This window comes from Amblyomma mixtum, chromosome 8 (assembly GCF_055824585.1).
Source record: "Amblyomma mixtum isolate Tamu chromosome 8, ASM5582458v1, whole genome shotgun sequence".
Taxonomy (NCBI): Eukaryota; Metazoa; Arthropoda; class Arachnida; order Ixodida; family Ixodidae; genus Amblyomma; species Amblyomma mixtum.
The window spans coordinates 123,605,460-123,625,029 of NC_143019.1; the positions used below are offsets into that span (position 1 = coordinate 123,605,460).

At 48.7% G+C, this 19,570-nt stretch overlaps 2 protein-coding genes across 3 annotated transcripts in view; one reads left to right on the top strand and one right to left on the bottom strand.

Moving 5' to 3' along the window:
• LOC149334200 (cytochrome P450 4c3-like) overlaps window positions 1-19,570 on the bottom strand; it is an 81,316-nt gene that overhangs the window by 15,519 nt on the left and 46,227 nt on the right. For both annotated transcript variants that reach the window (XM_089555075.1, XM_089555074.1), the window contains 2 exons: window positions 7,633-7,821; window positions 1,365-1,538 (listed from right to left, as the gene is read on the bottom strand). In XM_089555075.1, coding sequence (XP_089411201.1) covers window positions 1,365-1,538; window positions 7,633-7,821 — 363 coding nt within the window. The remainder of the gene's footprint in view (window positions 1-1,364; window positions 1,539-7,632; window positions 7,822-19,570) is intronic.
• On the top strand, window positions 11,281-18,462 carry LOC149334201 (uncharacterized). The gene is made up of 3 exons (XM_089555076.1): window positions 11,281-11,829; window positions 11,892-12,104; window positions 13,256-18,462. The coding sequence occupies exons 1-3, from the start codon at window positions 11,627-11,629 to the stop codon at window positions 13,410-13,412; spliced, it is 573 nt and encodes a 190-aa protein (XP_089411202.1). The 5' UTR covers window positions 11,281-11,626; the 3' UTR covers window positions 13,413-18,462.

A 19,570-nucleotide genomic window follows, 5' to 3' on the forward strand; every position in this document is an offset into this window, starting at 1 on the left:
CTGTACTTTGCGCTGCTCGTAGCAACGTCATAACACATGTTGAGAAAAAAAAACAGCGCTTGCAGACAAAGGACCAGAACAAGAAGGACACACAACTGCGCTGCTTGAGACAAAGGACCAGAACAAGAAGGACACACAACTGCGCTGTTGTGTGTCCTTCTTGTTCTGGTCCTTTGTCTGCAAGCGCTGTTTTTTTTTCTCAAGATGTACCCCAACCAACTCGCCCAGCAACACACCTTGCTCAAGTCATAACACACACAACCTTTTTCGGGAATAGCGGCCCCGAACAATCTCTGGATGCACATGAGCATTTTAGGCAAGCTTAAAAATATAGTTGAGTACAGCAGTTTGAAGAAAATTTGTCTCCGTGTGCTCGCGCAATTCCTGAACACACTGCGTGCGAGCGCATATACCATTGTGGTTTAACATGATATCATAAAACATTATTTATTTTTGTTTTCGAACATCTGGTGCTAAAGTTATATATCTCACATACATTAACCAGTCTGCATTTCCGCGTTACACTGTCTTTCGTGCATTTTAGTGGTCAAGATATTCTACCGAATAAATGACGGCATTCAACCTTTTATCTCTAAAGCCACTGACATGCTAAGACACCTACGCCAAAACTAATTTTTTTCTTTGTATCATTATTAAGGTTAGGGCCTCTGCACACAAGCTACCTCCGTCCATATACACTGTAGTAGAATGGAAAATTGGACGAGTTGGTATACGTTCATTTTCGGTGGAAAAACACAGCGAAAGGGACAGAACAAAAAGGTGAAGGAAACCACACGGACGATCGCTTACTCACAACTATTTTTTATTCAGAAAAAACAGCCATTTATACTTTTAAAAAAAGTCATATGACCTGACGTCGCCCGCGCACGTGCCTTCATCTTTGTCTTCCGTCCATTTCGCGCTGTTTTTCCACCCAAAATCCCCGTCCATATCTTAAATACGCATCAGCAGCGTAAAAACCCTAATCACTGAATACCAAATGTTACTTTTAAACCAGGGGTTGAAATGCTGTACGGCGTTGCTGCACCAGCGCAAGTTGGCCAACCCGGCGCTAATAAAAATTCACAACAACGCGACAGAAGAATAGCTCCCAGTTATATGAGATTTAAAGACGAGGAAATTGTTTTTTCCTGATGAAGGTAGCAGGAAAGTCGCACTATTTAAGAAATGAAGGCCTTCGGATGTAGCTCAGAGCCTCGCGTGGAAGAGCCAACAAACATACCGACATCACAACGCCTGCTATTTTCACCCTTTATTGTTTCTATTTCTGAGAATCTCTCTTCGGCGCACTCTGAACATCTTTCTCGAATTCTTCTGAAACAGCCCAATCCACAATCTCTCACCTTTAGAGCGCACTCGAGGTACTTCATCTGCTTCAGGTCCTCAGAGGTGACGTGGCGCTCTTGGTCCTCTCCGAAGATTAGGTCCAGCTCCTCGTGAATGAGCTGCTGCTCCTTCGGATGGTGTCCAATGAGGAACAGCGCCCAGCTGATCCCCATCGCCGTTGTGTCGTGGCCCTAGAACGGGAGGTGCAGAGTACTTTACGGCTGCCTCATAACCATCTTTATTATCATAAGGTTAACTACTCCCATTGAAGAACAAAGGCCTCTCACAGATCTCTAAAATTATCCTGGTGAACTTCTAGCTGCAGCCCGCCAACTTTCTGTCGCCACCTGCTACGCTTTCCTTTTCGGCTACATTGCCTTCGCCTTGCATGCCCTGCCCATTCGCATTTTTTTTATTTAGAGATGGATTGCATTAACTTGCGCTTTTTCTCGGATGCACCCCGCTCTTTTCCTGTTTCCTAACGCTGCATCAGTGTCGTTCCTCTCCATAGGTCGCTCTGTTGTCCTGAATTGAATTGCAAGCCTCTTCGTAAACCTCCACATTTCACCCCATTCCTCAGTACCGGTAGTACACAAAGCCCTCACGAGGGAGGAAGCAGTCGGCTGGCGTAGGCTACAAACAAACTCCTTCCCCAACTTGTACATCTATAACAAGATGTCACCAACACAATACAGAGCAAACTGCCCCTGGTGCGGCGACACACCCACACTATAACACATCACATGGGAGTGCGAACGAAATAAAGCATTCCACCAACACGAGTTCCCGAGTGCGGAGCAATGGGAGAGCCGGCACACCAGCAGCGAGCTCGCGGCCCAAAGGGCCTTAGTGCGGCGCGCTACTGATGCAGCGCGACTCAGTGGAGCCCTGGACTAGGGGCCCAACCTTGCTGAAGAGAAGCCTCAAGTCGCCGGCGCCACGAAAGACGACGGAGGCTTCGAATCCGCGAATCTCTTAAAAGATCTCAATAAAAGTTTTCTACTACTACTACATATGTTCTAAAGAAACAAGTGAAAAGTTTAAAAATAACAATGTATTAATCGAAGGAGATATCCTGGAGAATAATATTGCAATATAAATTGCAAGCTTTAAAATAGTTGGTGTCGTGTTCAGGAAAAAAGTTTTCATGGGAAGCCCAAGTTGATGATATCATACACAAGTTTTCTCGAGTGGTTGGCTTCCCTAATATAAATAAACATAGATATTCCCTACCAAGGTTAAAATACGCACGCATTATGCAGTGTTCTCCTCGCATATAAAGTGTTTGACTTGCTACTACTGGGAACAAAATCGGTCCTTTTTTTCGCCAAAAAGTATGATTTCACTTTATTTTTAAACTGAAAAATTTCGGCGCCTCTTCACTGCCAACGTTGCCGTTTTCGTCTGTGATTGTTGAACACCCAGACTGTGATGTGTTGTCGAGTGCACATTTATTTTCCAGCGGCGCTACGCTGTTCTGCTGATCGGGGGGGGGGGGGGGGGAGCAAGCTTGTAAAACCCATCAATCGGCTTTTCTCCCTGCCTTCCCGAATCAATATGGCAGAGATAAGGTATTAATTTGGTGGTCCTTATCCTTATTATTATCATTCAAACCCATCAATCGGCTTTTCTCCCTCCGTTCCCGAATAAATATGGCAGAGATAAGGTATTAATTTTGTGGTCCTTATCCTTATTATTATCATTCTGTAGTTGTTATAATATTTCTTCTTGATAAATACTCGTAAACTGCTTTTTCTCCCCGTGTCTGTTGAACATTACTTTAGCTTCCTGCCGGATAAGTTTCAGACTTACCGCGCAGTATTCCCTGCCGAAGTCATTGTTCATGCTGTGCAATTCGTCCCCGGAGATACTTACCGGGGAAGTACTTAGGAAAGCAAAAGGATATTGATAAGGCAATCACCGTTAACTTTCTGAATACTGCCTTTGGCCACGCGATGAAGAGCGCCAGCGAGATCGTGTCTTTCTGCCCGACGTCCATCATGACTGGAGTTTTGTCACTTTTTCTATGAATACTATCTTTGCTGTGCTGCCTCTGTAGATATTTTCCAGTACGTTTAAAAATGACTCTTTTGCACCGCGTTTTCACAATGCCTGTATGATTTGCTGACACTTCGACTGAGTCAAATGCTTTTTCGTAATCTATGGTTATATGGGTAATCTATGTATGGTTCGTTTAACCTAGGTGTATTTCTCAATCACTGGTGCTGATACTAACGCGATATCGTTAAAGGCCCCGTAACGCAGAAAATACAACGTCGGCGTTGTGAGCGAGAAATCACGACCATGACTCTGGCACGTGGTGCCCAGAAAACAGACATGTGGGCGGCCTACGTCACGTGACACTGCGGTGCCATCACAACCTGCCCACCACACTGGGAGCAATCTGCCCACACTGGTAGATGGCAGTTAAACAATGACTGGTCGCTCGGGAGGACAAACTTGAGCCGCACAAGGTCCACCGCAGGGCAGTGGCACATCGCTTAAACGCTGTACCACTGCACACGGGTGGGTATGGGGACTCCTAGGGATCTGTGAACGTAAACTAGACATTGATTCTCCAGATATATGAGAATTAACTCATTACGAGATCACGCCATGCCCTTATGATGGAACTTTAGTGTCCCCTGCGATTTTGCTGCGGGGCAGGAGGCCTTCACGGCATATAGAATCACTCAACGCGCAAGAACATGGCAGAAAACGAACACTAGGCAGAAGTTGCCGCGGAGGATTTGGCTAGTCAGCTCGCGCCAAGCACACACCCCTCCGTCCGCGTCATTGCCGTTCGCTGGGTTCATAGCAATTAGGTCGACTACCGAAAAGCCTTTAGGAAAACCAGGGTAGTCCATTGGTTGACTGAAGTCAGAGATTATCGTGATTCAGTTAGCGATTAACGTGTTATAATTCTTGTTGGAAACAGACAGTAAGGTGATAAATTTGGAAGTTTTCATTATCGCCCCCGCTGCCCTGTCATTAGAGATCTGTGTACTCCGCAGCTAACGTAACTATTTTATCCACATTAGTAGTCACATTGCCCTCCGTGTATGGTAGGTTGTGCAACTGATTTTTTCGATGCCTAATTTCCTCTTGACCGCCTTAAGGCTACCCTGTTGTTGGAGCATGGTCGACTCTCTGCTTGCTATATTTTTTATGTCTGTTGCCTTACACTTATTTAATAATTCTCACCTCTCTGCCAGGTCCTTGCTATGTATGGGGTTAGAGGCTTTGGCCCTTTCTCGTTTCTCAACCGGACCTTTCCTCTCCTGAGATATCCTTAATTCCTCTATTTTATCTCTCACCACTGACACTTTGATGGGCTTCTAGCTTGCTAACTGCCTTCGTTCCGTCTTCAAGTGCAGATTAATTTGGCACCTTATGCTCACTATATTTTACCTCGTCGAATACTTCCAAATCCTGCACGATGCTAGCATATGCGCACAATGCTAAGTCCATATCATTTCTCAGCAATCACGCTCATCTACGTCGACTTCCATAAAAAAGTACCGGTTAATTATCTCTGAATTGTTACGTTTTGCAATTTCAACTAATATGCCCTCTGCTGTTTCTAGAAACTATACTATAACCACCTACTGACTGGTCTTCGAAGTCGTCCTTCAGCGAGAGTACTGACCATGCACTTCATTTTTCACCAATTTCACGCGATCATAGAAGCTCTAGTGATCATGACTTGATGTAGGCGCGTTGTCATATAACACCTTCAATTTGTACCTCTAAATTAAGTTAATAATATAACTGCCAACTTCCAGCCAATGCTATTGGATTCCTCTACATTCGCAGCTATATCCTTATTAATGATCCGCTAAATCACGCTATATCCGCTAAATCACGCTGTATCCGCTAAATCACAATAGCGCAGTACCTGTTCCGTCTTTATCAATCTATACTCTTCATATGTTATCCTAACCTCACGTTTTCGTATGTATTCCCGTTTCGTGCACGCTAGTTCCTGAATGATCACTTCTAGGCGAGCTTCACTGAAAAGGGTTCGACTGTTGAACGTTGCGAAGTTCAATTCCCACTCGGGAATGTCCGAAACCAAAGATTCTTAGCGCCATCCTCTGCGTCACAGGTGTGAACGCCGCTTTTGCCAGTTACTCCGTAACTCCAGGAACTAAGGGTGCTTTACGTAGGAGGTGGTGGTCAAGTACTAAGTCTGAGTGGCAAAATTCTGTTCTCGTGAGGGGTGACGTATAGACTTTGGGCGCCTAGATCAGACTGCATTTCAGGCCTGTTTATCAATAGACTCCCGTTTTACCACTGTAGCTGTGAAAAGTACACTCTCCGGATTTCACATGGGGCAGATCGCCGCAAACTAGCAGCGCTCCTGAATATCCCACTGCTAGCTGCAGAGTGAAGAGGAAATATACTGTGCGCCCTTACGCATTCACAAGATGAATGAATCGCAAGAGCGTTGCCTTTGAAACAAGCTGGTGGCGGACGCCATGATAAAGTATAGGTTGTGGCATAAAAATGAATAAGAAATAAGCCTCTCCCGCTCCACTGATGTATCGCGGGTAAAAGCCCAATGGTAATATAAAAGATTTGGTGGTGGTCAAGTACTAATTCAAGGTGGCGAAATCCCGTTTCGGGGGGGGGGGGGGGGAGGGGTTGAGGTCACATTCCTTTTAAATACAAGTTCTAATATCTTTAAGGTTATTCTACCCACTCCCCAAAAGACTGGCTAAAACCCTGCTGAAATGTTCTTAAAGAGATAACCGCTGCCCCGATAGCGGCCTGACCAAGATAAACCGACCTAGGCGTATTGATGCCCGTGGAAGGAGCACTTTGTGTGGCGCCTACTGCCGTTATTTATTTCTTCATTATCTCATCCTTTTTGCAGACATATGCTGCAGCGAACATGAGTGCAAGAGGGCGCAGTTCAAATGTTACGTTGAACAGAACCGATTTCATGTAGATTTCTAGATAAGATTTCCTGTATTCAAAAAAGAGCGTAAAAATGTTTTGGTTTCAAGCGGTTTTTCCTTTGCTTTGTAAATACATTGTGTGTTTTTGCATGCGTATTATCCACTAGAAAGAAGGAAGTCAGATAGAAAAAAAAATATTCTGTGCTTTCTCTGTCCCAAAGTTCATTATTTTAGCCTTGCTACTACTGTGTTTTTATGCATTTATTTACATTTCATTATCAGATGTGCAAATGTTTTGTTTGACTCACAAGTGCAGTGCCGCTTGCCGAAATGTATTAATTAATATTTTGGGGGGGCTGAATTTGTATTGGGGGGCCGAGGCCCCGTCAGGCGTTGTTACGCCTTTAGCTTCGCCCCCCCCTTAGACACGTTCTAAGAAACAAATAAAGGGAGAAAATGGCACCGTTAATGGGGCATTATAATGAAGGGACGTCTTCCGCGAACACCATCGTAAGAACGGGCCTGCAAGACACCCAAAAAAGGACCACACAGAGAATGCCGAAGGCAATGGCGCGGACTCGAAGTAATGCTTACACAAGGGAACGCACCCTGCCTGATGCGCGCCGCACTGCATGTGAATAGTACTCGTTTTCCTCCGTTCATGTAATGTCATAACTAACACCATGACCTGTGGGCTGGTTGTTCACTGCGCCATTTATTTTAATGTCTCGTGAGATTATGAAAAAACAAGGAAACCCCACAAAATTTATTAAAAGAAAACTTGAAACGGATATTTCTCAGCACGTGGCGTCAACCTTTGCATGAAAACTTTTGCATTAAATTTAATGACAAAAATCTAGTTCAGACATCATGCGATCCAAATCGAGTACGATCCTTGGACAACGGTGCTTCTTTATTGCGTGGCCGTAATCAGCACGAACGTGGCCGTAATCAGCTCGAACAGCTCTTATTAGCACTAAGGTGCTGGCGGTGCGCCAGTACAGCAGCACTCCACACAATGAATACTATTTTGAGCTTACTCGGCACTTCTGCACGTTCTCAGGTGCCAGAATAAAATAAACAACCGGCCCGCAATTCAATCCTCTCCAAAATGTTCTTCGCGGTAGGCAGCCATGCAAGCATGATTTGAAATTACAATAACAGATAAAACGCAGGCTATACCTCAAACCGAGATTAAATTAAAGCTACTAAGGGATGCCTTGATTCTTTGGCGCGCAGCTTTTATTCCTATACTCTGGAAACCTACTGCATAAAACGCAAGAAATATAGTCATAACCCCTTGCAGCACTTCTGCTAAGCTGCACGAAACTGACGGACTACTGTGCGCTGGCCGCGTGCAGACCGCGCCATAAGAGCGCACCTCGAACATGAAGGTGTCGACCTCTTCCCTGATGCCTTCCTCCGTGATGTTGTTCTTGAAGTGTTCCAGGAGGAGGAGATCCATGAAGGGACGGGCTTTCTTGCGTGCCCCTTCCGAGCTGTCGTCTTCGAGGCTGATGAGGCCGCTGTCCACTTCGTTGCGGAGTTCTTGCTTACGCTCGGCTATCACCTGCGGCAAGGCGCCGGGAAAATCGATATACAGGTAGAAATTTAACTCTAGGCATATATGTATGTCCTCTCAAAGAGCATTGAATCTACAGTTTGGAGAGACCTAGAAACACGGTTCTCTGCAGATACTTAATGTCTCTTTTACAACGAAAGGTGTTATATTGAGCCATCCTCTTCAGATTAGGTCGTCAACCGTAGAAAACCACCACGTGAAGTCACATGAACAGCACTGCCCACGTGACCATTGCCAGACTCATTTGAACGTTCGCTTATTGCGCTTGCGGTGGTAGCTGACGCTGACACAAAGTCTGTGGGCTTTGGCTCTACATTCCGTCTTAGACTTAGCATACGCCACGCAGAAGCCCCGCGACAGGCTCTTCTGAGTTTATCGCTCTGAGTAGAGGAGCGCAAACCACTTCGCAGTTTATATTTCGGAATTTTCGGATCGCAGATGTGGCAAAGTAGTTGAGCCTCCGCCTAGCATGCGGGAGGTGCAGGGTTCGATCCCCAGTGCCGCCTGGTAGCCACCGGTGGTACAATGGGTGAAAGCTCCACCTGTCCTGGTGCTCGGCTTAATCAGGGTGAAATGCTTGGGAAATGGGTCTTTGACCCCACCTTGAGCAATACGAAAATACCTTCTGCCCTGGCGCTCTTTGGCCGCAGATGCCCTTGCTCCATAAAATTCACTACCGTCATCATGTTTGTGAATTTTCCACTTTAAATAGACAGATTCTATTTCATGAGCCAGTATTTCTTTTCGCTCCGCTGTAATGCCGAGTACGTAGCAAGCGCTGTTGCCTTTCGTTGCAACGGCCGAAGAAGCTAAGCTGCTGCAGTGTCACTGAAACATTACAGCGGGAGTCACTGCAGGAAACACGGAAGCCAGGGACTCCCACTTAATTCCCTGAAGGAAGCAATGGGAACATGGTCGATGTCGTTGGAAATGTTACAACATGAAAATAATATATGCTGTGATGAAATATTTTAATATTATCGAATAAAATAAGAACAAATACTGGCGACAATCCAGCCGGTGAAAAATTAATACATGACCGCTTTTGACTAGAACGTACAATGCTTTCGTTATTGCCTGAAAGTATTCCCGGTCTTCCCATTTCCATTTAATTATTTTGAGAATGAGAGAATATCCATTCCAAAGAGGTGCACGCAGGTTGTCATTTAAGTAGCAATCAGAGCGACAGTGCAAAGATGCGACCGCCGTCATTCCAAATATTAAAAAGGCAGTTATTAAGGGAGTCCTAATATCTTAATCACGTGAAGATACCGGATAGTGCAAGTACATTGAACCAAATTAAGCAAAATAACAAAAAATAAATGGACAGTTAAGCTCCGCCTGAACGGCACGAAGCGATAGCGTTAATGGCTTTCTTCAGCGGTTTCTCCTCACACATAGTCACTGTTCTCCATGCATAGTCACAGGTAAGATTACTCGTTTATAAAACACTGGTAAGGCCAAAATTATAATAAGCATCACCCACTTGGAGCCCCATCTAAACATATCTAATCGATGCTCTTGAACCGCCCAAAATCGTTCCGCACGTTTTATTCACTCCCAATATTCATACTGTGACAGTGCGCTGCGCCCCTCCGGAGGGTCACCTCCGGCGACATCTTCCCTTTGTGGGACCCCGTAGGCGCTTGAACAACAGACTGTATGGCGGTGTGTGTGGGGGGTCAAGTCTCATTAGGTGTCTGAAGGCCGACAGCCCGGCCATCGGCTTTATTCGCGCGCCGACACGGTCAAGCACACCCCGCCAAGCACAGAGGCACCGGCGTTGCGAGGAGGGCAAGGGAGACGCTCCAGCCTGGAAAGAAGGATCACCCGAATGAACAGAAAATAAAAAAAAATGATAAAAGCTGGTCAGTGGGGTGACGAGCAATGCCCGAGACGGCACCAGCGGCTGTCGGTCCTCCGGCGCCCCAAACGAAAGCTGAGACTTAGCGAACGAACAAGGGCCACAGTCCCTCCTTTCCTTTTGACGATGACTCCGGCGCCAACGCAGCGACATGTAAGCTTGGGAACCCCAGCATCTGCATCGCCTACTCGATAACATGTATATCTTGAATATACCGGCTTTGTTCCAACTGATTTCAGAAGGGTCTCTTTGCCTCTCCGTCCTGCGTGGACCCGAGCAATATGTGTGGTCATCAGAATACGAAGTCAGTGTGTCATTCTTTGTATTCTTCTTGTAGTCTGCTATCTTATTCTTGTTTTTTTCTGCGTGTTTTTTGTAACCTACACTATTGTGTATAACATGATTAACCTTACCGCGCTCTAGTCTTCCGCGCTCTGTGGCTGAACTGCAAGTATTTTTTGTATTGGACCGGCCACTAGCTTTGTAGCTATCGGTACAAACAGTGTTTGTGTATATCACCTGTTCTCGCAATAAAGTTACTGTTATGAAAGAAAGAAATCACATCCCCACTTACGAAGCCTTCCTAGTCGTCGCCGCGTCGCTATCCTATCTTTTTTCGCAAATTTTATTGCTGCTTACTCGGTCACGAACCATACATCTGCGCACCCCGCCCCCCCCCCCCCCCCCCCCCGCATATTTCATCGCACTGGTCATCCCATACAAATTAGTCTTCCGTGCGCTCGAACCGTTTCTCCACCTCCATCTGGCCACAAGTCGAGCCAGCCTGGAACGGTCCAACCTCTATGTGATACCCCGAAAGAGGCTTTTAAGATAAATATATGAAATGAAACGCCTACGCATTTGTCACAACACAGTTTCCACATTATTTTTTTTGAATTCTCCCAATCTGCACTTTACGCACGTAACATTCCTTCTGTACACACACGCAATGATTAGTACTCACTGCACAACACACACTGTCACGTGACCACAAAGGAGCGCTGCATCCGAAAGCAGGTTCCGGACTGAGGAAACTTCGTACTGCTCGCGCCATCTGTTAGAGCAGCGGAGTATATCAGACCGTGGGGCTTTTTTCCCCAAGGGATTTTCCTCCACTCTTCCAGCGCGCCGCTTAACGACCGACCCGACCATTGGACGAGATTCCGTGGTCGCATGATAGCACGCGCTTTTTTGCTGCGCAGCCATTAGGTAATGAAAGAACTCAGGGGAGGCGGTTACGTCACATTTTTTGAAGCCGGCTCCCCCCTGCGCGCCCCCTACTTGGCCGCCTTCTCAGTGCGCTTGCGCATGCGCAGCAGGCATTGCGCAGAAGACGCCGCTACGCCCAGCGTTACTATTCGCTGCGCCGTCGGCTAAATACTCCCAGTCATCATCATCATCATCATCATCATCAGCCTGACTACACCCACTGCAGGGCAAAGGCCTCTCCCATGTCTCTCCAATTACCCCTGTCCTTTGCTAGTTGCCGCCACTGTATCCCCGCAAACTTCTTAATCTCATCCGCCCACCTAACTTTCTGCCGTCCCCTACTACGTTTGCTTTCTCTTGGAATCCACTCCGTTACCCTTAAAGGTGCACTGAAGAGGATTCTGAACATGTCTTTTTGCCGCGGGAACTTGATGTACACGTTCCCAGCATTCTTAGGAGCTGCGACTTATTGCCCTGTGTGGCCGATTTCCTCAATTAAATCTAATTAACGTCCGGCTCCCGCCTTTTTTTTTTGAATTCGGCCTCATACGATGGGAGGAGTCTACCAGCGCGTCGAGTGCCTTTCAGCCAGTTCCGTGGAGGCTTGCCGCTCCGTCATCGGCGGAGTAATACGTAGTAATACGCGGAGTGACTTTTTGAAAATGCGCACGTTGTTGGCCGAACTACGTTCAGCCATTTGTGTTTTTGTAAGCCGATGAGATGGACATCGACGATCTCACAGAGCTTGAAAGAGAGATTCTTCGGCGGACGGCAGATTTAGGCACCATCTCTTACGATAGTACGCCTTTGCGCGATACGGCCGAAGATAGCAGCAGTGGCCATCCGTCCGGCCGTACCACGGACGAAGACTCGGACGCCGATGGCTCCGAGGACGGCTGGCAACGAGTGGGAAACGTGGACTGGTGAGTGATATGAACTCTATTATGCTCGTGGCACGCATCGCTGACATCCGTTTTCTGCGAAGGTGCCAGTGCGACGGCTGCGCTGCCATGCCGACAGCCATCGAGAACGTCTGCTGCCGGGAATGCCCGGCCGCCGTTAAAAAGCAGCCGGGACACAACTGCATCACAGCGCACCCCGAGTTCGGGTATCTTTGCCTGGACGAGGGTGTGCTGCAGCTTGCATATTTAAACATGCGGCATTACCGGCAGCCAGGCATGGGCGACACCGCGAACGAGTAAGTACAACTGCAAGCTTCACGGATTGCGTAATAACGCTACCGGTGCTAGCTCTTGCAACTACGTTTATTGACCACAGTGCGATCTAAAGCGCATACGCATGCGGTGCTGTTCTATTTAAAAAAAACGACAGAGAATGCCTAAAACTTCGTATACAGTGCGGAATCACGGTGTGCTATGGCCATAACCACTGCAAAAGACTGCAGCTGTCCACTGCGCAAACAAATGGGATCAGGATAGTTTGCACTGACAAAGCCCATTACTGTGCAGGAGACAGACTCATTCTCCTTTCAGGAATTAGATTACGAGCTATATAGCATAAGAAGCATGGAACCTTTTTTTACCTTACATGCTGTCATTTTCAGAAAAAGGAACCTTATTTACAGTTTCAGGAACGGCTGAAAATAAGGCAGACCTTATTGACTGCTAGTCTAATACATGTCCGGGTTCAGGTACGTCGGGATTTTGGCTGGTTTAAATTTATCTTTATTGCAGTTGGCAGCAACTGCTGAGCCAATTCGAAATTTCAAAGGAGATTGTCCTATCAGAAGTGGGCTTCTGGCACCTATATATATAAATTTCCTTAGTTGCAGTGATAACATAAATACTAGTAAGTGTGATGAAAAGTGTGCTTTTGGAGCATTTAGCAGAGTTGTAGAACTTGGTTCCCATATATGGAATTGTACATAGTGTATATTGCCGCCCAACACCTATCCTTTCTTACTATCGCTCCCCCCTTTCTTTCCCTCTCCCTGTCCTTTTATTCTCGCTAGCCGCAGCTCAGGTTTGGATGGCAGATGCCGCGGCTAGCAACATCGTTAGCTTCCATTGTTATTTTTTTTATTATCAATAAAGAGCCACTAGCAACAACAAGGGAGGTCAGCTTGAGACATCTAGAAAAGAGTGAACATTGGGCCTCAACCTTGGTGTGCATGCTTACTCAAGTCACCATTGTTTAGTGTAGTTACAGGAATGATTGTTTTTGGTTCAAATGAGTAAATATGCAGAACAGGCACTCTTCTGGCTGAATTAAAAAAATTAGGAGGCGGCTAGGGGTCAGAACATTCTGTCCCCTCCCGACTTGGATGCGCATCTGATCAACTTCATCCTGTGTACTGCTTGCTACATCTAATCATTGGCATTGTTTCAGGCACTACCGGTTTGCTGCCTACAGGCAGTGTGTGCTCTGGCTGTGGGGGCGGCTTGGGCGCCACAACAGAAGGCCCCTGCCCGCCTGCATGGTGAAGGCAATAAGGGCAAAATATCCTGGTGAAAACCATGTAGGTTTTCAGCTTGCAACTCCTTAAAGCGGGTAGACGACGACGACGACCAAGAGCGTGGGAAGAGTAGAAGACGACAACGAAGTTCGGACTGTGTTCTCGGTGCCGCTAGCAGCTGTTCTTTCCTATTTGTAAATATATTCTTTCCCGCAACATATTTGGTGGAGGTGCGGCTTTCCCCTACGTCTACCAACGACGGAGCTCCGCAGCGGCCGCCAGTTGCCTTCCCTCATCATGACCCAAGACGCCTCCCAGCAAACCTCAGCCCCGGCCATGACATCACTCGTTCTTTCTCCCCCTTGTGACCCTGGGACATTTTCTGGTACCGACAACACTGACGTCGACGACTGGATCAACATGTACGAGCGAGTGAGTACCTACAACCGCTGGGATCCGACCCTTATGCTCGCAAATGTAATATTCTACCTAAAAGACACTGCCCAGGTCTGGTATGAGACCCACGAAGACCATCTAACCAGCTGGGACGTGTGCAAAGAGAAACTCCGCGAATTGTTTGGACCGCCGCTCGGCCGAACACTTGCTGCTAAGAAGGACCTCGCCTCCCGAGCTCAAACATCTACGGAGTCCTATGTGTCGTACATTCAAGATGTGCTGGCCCTCTGTCACAAAGTTGACGCCAACATGCCCGAGTCTGACAAAGTCGGCCACGTGTTGAAGGGAATCGCCGACGATGCCTTCAACTTGCTCGTATACAAGAACTGCACTACAGTCGACGGAATTATTAAGGAATGTCGACGCTTCGAGGAAGCCAAAAGCAGGCGTATTAGCCAGCCGTACACACGCCTCCCCAACACGGCTGCGACTTCTTCATGTGAAGACCTGCGACACAGGGAAACTTCAGCGCCCCCAGAAAATGTGACCCGCATCATCCGACGCGAGCTCGAAGCTATGTCCCCTGCCCCCCTGCATCTACATGATGGCGACAACCGCTTGCCTACCATCTCTCTGGTACAAGCTGTCGTCCGCCAAGAGTTTGCAAACCTTGGTTTCCAGCCCGTCAGCCCTGTACGGTCTTCACCACCACCCGAAATCACTGCGATTGCTCCTGGACGACCTTCGTACTTCACTCCACGTCGCCGAAACCCTAACGACTGGCGGACAACCGACGACAGGCCCATTTGTTTCCATTGCCACCGCATTGGCCACATCTCCCGCCACTGTCGAAATTATTGGTCCCGTCGCAGCACATACCGTCCTCTCAGCTCCCATCGCGACGACGAACAGCCCAGCCACTACACGCCCCCTCAAGCCCAGCACGGTGCTACAGTCGACGGCCAGATTCCCCGCTCCAGCCGCTCCCCGTCCCCCCTGCGTCGACAGTCTCGTTCGCCCCAATGCCGTCGCTCCTCTCCTGGCCCCTACGGACGCTCGCAAGCGGAAAACTAGACGCTGCAGTGTCTGGAGGTTATGCTGCAGTACAGCCCCAGTCCCAAAATCCTCGATTAGCCCTTCGTGCACACCATAATTTGCTCGCCATTCATGTCGATGGAGTGCCTGTGAGAGCCCTGATCGATACAGGCGCGCACGTATCCGTCATGAGTTCAGCCCTACGACGCCGCCTCCGAAAAGTACTGACCCCTGCACCCAAAGCCGTTCTCCGCGTTGCCGACGGCGGAACGCCTCATGTTGTTGGACTATGCACAGCCCGTGTGACCATATCCGGCCGCCATACATCCATTCTGTTCTCTGTTCTAGACCAGTGCCCTCATGAAGTCATTCTTGGCCTCGACTTCCTGTCTGAGCATTCAGCCCTCATTGACTGCGCCACTAATGTTGTTCAGCTTGACCTTCCTCTTTCTGCTGAGTCGCCGTCCCCAGTTATACAGTCTTTGTGCTGTCAACTTTGTTCGTCTACCGCCTCAAGCCGCAACTTACATTTCTTTCTCATCTGTTCCCCTGTACCTGATGGTCACTACGTAGTCACTGCGGAACTTGACGTCGCCCTGACGCGCAGCATTGCGCTTCCACACATTGTATTTACATTGTCGGCCAACCGCGCGTACCTTCCTGTCCTGAACTTTGGTTCATCCATCCAACCGCTCCCGCAAGGCATCTCACTCGCCACGCTGTGCCCTGCTGCCGAATGTGTGATATCAGTGGTGGACAGCTGCTTACCTTCCACTCAGCAATGCCGGTTGCCTGCAGCCCCATCAACAGTGAACCCAACGGACGACTACCCTGACATGATCGCTTCTGACCTACCGCTGATGCAAGCTCGCGATATTAGGTGCCTCTTATCATCTTTCCGCGACATCTTCGACTTTGATAGCCGTGTTTTGGCTCGGACCTCTGTGGTGACGCATCACATAAACACCGGTGATTCCGCTCCTCTCCGCAGACGTACGTACCGAGTGTCCAGCGCCGAACGCACCGTCATAAATCAAGAGGTGGACAAGATGCTCGCAAAAGACATCATCGAGCCCTCGTCAAGTCCTTGGGCTTCACCAGTCGTCCTGGTGAAAAAGGACGGCAGCTGGCGCTTCTGCGTTGATTATCGGCACCTCAACCGCATCACAAAAAAAGACGTATATCCACTCCCAAGGATCGATGATGCCTTAGATTGCCTCCACGGCGCCAAATATTTCTCTTCAATTGATCTTCGATCGGGGTACTGGCAAATTGCCGTTGATGAAAAGGACCGCGAGAAGACCGCCTTCGTGATGCCTGATGGCTTATACCAGTTTAAAGTCATGCCGCTCGGCCTCTGTAACGCCCCGGCTACCTTCGAACGAATGATGGACTCCCTTCTTCATGGCTTTAAATGGTCCACCTGCCTCTGTTACCTAGACGATGTTGTGGTTTTCTCGCCTACTTTTTCCACGCACCTCGAGCGCCTCTCCAATATTCTGACAGTGTTTCGTAACGCCAGACTTCAGCTGAACTCATCGAAATGGAAGTTCGGTTGTCGCCAACTCACTATTCTCGGACACCTCGTTGACGCTTCTGGTGTACGCCCAGATCCCATCAAAATTCAAGCTGTGAAGGACTTTCCTCTTCCAAGGTCGTCGAAAGATGTGCGCAGCTTTGTCGGCTTGTGCTCGTATTTTCACCATTTTATCAAAGATTTCGCCGGCATCGCTCGTCCCCTCACCGATCTTCTGAAGAACGACACCCCCTTTACCTGGGGCCCTGCTCAAGAGAACTCATTTTCATCCCTCGTCCATTTGCTGACCACTCCGCCCATCTTAGCACATTTTGACCCGTCGTCTCCCACAGAGGTTCGCACCGACGCCTCCGGATATGGCATCGGCGCCGTCCTAGCCCAACGTCAACAGGGTCAAGATCGAGTCATCGCTTATGCCAGCCGCCTACTTTCAGCCGCAGAGCAAAATTACACCATTACTGAGCGTGAGTGTCTTGCCCTTGTCTGGGCAGTAGCTAAATTCAGACCCTACCTGTTCGGCCCTTCATTCGCTGTTGTCACTGATCGCCATGCTCTCTGTTGGCTGTCTTCACTAAAAAATCCCACCGGTCGCCTTGGTCGCTGGGCATTGCGCCTCCAAGAATACTCATACTCCGTCGTGTACAAGTCAGGGCGCCATCACCAGGACGCTGAATGTTTATCGATACCCTGTGGAACCACCTGACCTAGAGGACGCAGAGACCCTGCCCTGCCTCTTAGCTATCTCTGATCTTGCCGATATTGCCAACGAACAGCGCCACGACTCATCTTTACGACCTATCTTTGATGGCATCCGTTCTGCAAACCGATCTCCGTCTCTGAACCTTTATGTGCTCCAGAACGGCATTTTGTATCGCCGAAACCTACGCTCCGATGGCCCTCCGCTCCTGCTCGTGATACCCCAACGTCTACGCTCTTCTGTCCTGGAAGAACTGCACGATCTGCCGACAGCCGGTCACCTTGGCGTGTCCCACACGTACGCTCGGGTGCGGCATCGCTTCTTTTGGCCTGCTCTCTATCGTTCCGTCAAGCGTTACGTGGCCACTTGCGACCTGTGTCAACGTCGGAAAAGGCCCTCCACTTTGCCTGCCGGTCTTCTGCAACCCATCGACATACCTCCGGAACCTTTTCACCGTGTTGGCCTCGACCTTCTTGGCCCTTTTCCAACACGTCCCTCTCCGGCAACAAGTGGATCGCTGTCGCAACTGATTATACGACTCGGTACGCCATCACGCGTGCTTTGCCGTCCAGCTGCGCTACCGATGTCACCGATTTTCTTCTGCAAGACGTCACCCTTCACCACGGCGCCCCTCGTCAACTGCTCACCGACCGCGGTCATTTTCTATCCAGAGTAGTTCACGACATTCTTCGTTCGTGTGACACGCAGCACCAGCTCGCGACAGCTTACCAATGGGCTTACGGAAAGGTTCAACCGCACGCTCACCGACATGTTAGCCATGTACATATCGCCAGACCACCGAGATTGGGACGCAGCCTTGCCTTATGTGACATTTGCATATAACTCTTCCCTTCATGACAGAACAGGCTATTCTCCTTTCTACCTTTTGTTTGGTAGGCATCCCACCTTGCCTTTGGACACACTCATGCCGCCTTCTTCAGCCCCCACCACTGCTTACGCTCGGGACGCCATCTCCCAGGCCACGCTGGCGCGCCAAATAGCACGTAGTAGGCTCCAAGCCTCTCAAGTTTCCCAGAAGTCAGCCTACGACCGCCATCACCAGGCCGTCGAATTTACCCCAGGATCACTCGTCCTTCTCTGGACGCCCTCTCGCAGCGTCGGTCTCTCCGAGAAGCTCCTTTCGCACTACCGTGGCCCTTACCGTGTCGTGTGCCGTGTTACCGACGTGAACTATGAAATTGCTCCCCTTGAAACCTCGCCATCGTCCTCTGGCGCCACCACCGACATCGTCCACGTCTGTCGCCTTAAACCTTATCACGACGCTCACACGTCGCCGCCCTAACGCCGAGACGGCGTTTCAGCAGCCGGGGGTCCTGAAGTGGGTAGACGACGACCAAGAGCGTGGGAAGAGTAGAAGACAACGAAGTTCGGACTGTGTTCTCGGTGCCGCTCGCAGCTGTTCTTCCCTATTTGTAAATATATTGAACCATTGAAATATATTGAAAAATAGTGAACCATTTCGCACCTCATTTTTGCTTCCAATGCGTCACAGCATTTACAGATTGCATGCAGACCATTTTTGGGAATGTGCTTAGTTTATTCAGTGTCTGTGTAGTAGTATAGACAAAGTCTCTGCCTGACAGGCAAGGACAAGCTCGTCCTTGTCATACCTCAGCACCATGAGAGGTTGCTCAACTACACTCACACTCACGGCCACTTGCACTCACTTACACTCATGTCCACTCGCATTCACAAGCACTCATTCACGTCCTCTCACACACTCGCACTAATGTTCACTCACATTCACAACCCGTCACCCAAACTCATGACCACTCACTCAACCGAACAAGCTTCGCTTGTGTGGTTGAAGAGCTAGGCCAAGTAGATCAGGCTCATTGCATGGGTCTGGCCCAATAAAAAAAATTATGGCCCGAGCAGAGCTCTACAGTGCACACGGCCGGCCATAGAAAAAAAAAAACGAAGCGTCCACTGCAGTACTCGAGATCCCACCTTACGCTAGTTATTGCTGAGAAGTTGACAGTCGTGGTTTCAGCAGCAAGCATTGGAACTCTGTGTACAGAGCTCGAGCCGTGTAGGAGGCATGTCAACAGACATCTGCCTTTCTAGCTGTGGTAATGCGAAATTCGATAAAAGGATCGGACACAACTCGTATCGGTTCACTGCACCCGCGAGCCTGCGCCCATGCCAACGGTGAACTAGTAAGGTGAACAACAACGAAATATTTCCATTCTCGCGCCAGCGTAATCCTCTGCGTCATTTGTAAATAGACACCGGTATGGTGCCTTATGCTACCTCGAGCGCCTTCGGCAGTGAATATCTAATTCCCTCAGCTATCAACAGAAAAAAAATAAGCACATGCAACAAACTTCACTGTCACGCGGCATTTGCCTCCAATCATGACCACTCATGCTCACAGACGCGAGTGAGGTGATAAGAGTGCACTCACGAGTGAGTGTGCCGACCCACAGTCCTTGTAAATCGTCCAAAGGTAGGCATCCTACGCACCCGAACATGGGATTTCAGCTTTCCACTGGCAGGATAAAGAACTGGATCACCTCATACCACATTTTTGCTTGCAGTGCATCAGAGCTTTTGCACATT

Bases quoted from the DNA above. Each gene is read 5' to 3' on its own strand.
- LOC149334201 (XM_089555076.1), top strand. From the start codon at position 11,627: ATGGACATCGACGATCTCACAGAGCTTGAAAGAGAGATTCTTCGGCGG. The intron at 11,830-11,891 runs GTGAGTGATATG...TTTTCTGCGAAG, and splicing joins CGAGTGGGAAACGTGGACTG to GTGCCAGTGCGACGGCTGCG. The intron at 12,105-13,255 runs GTAAGTACAACT...GCATTGTTTCAG, and splicing joins ATGGGCGACACCGCGAACGA to GCACTACCGGTTTGCTGCCT.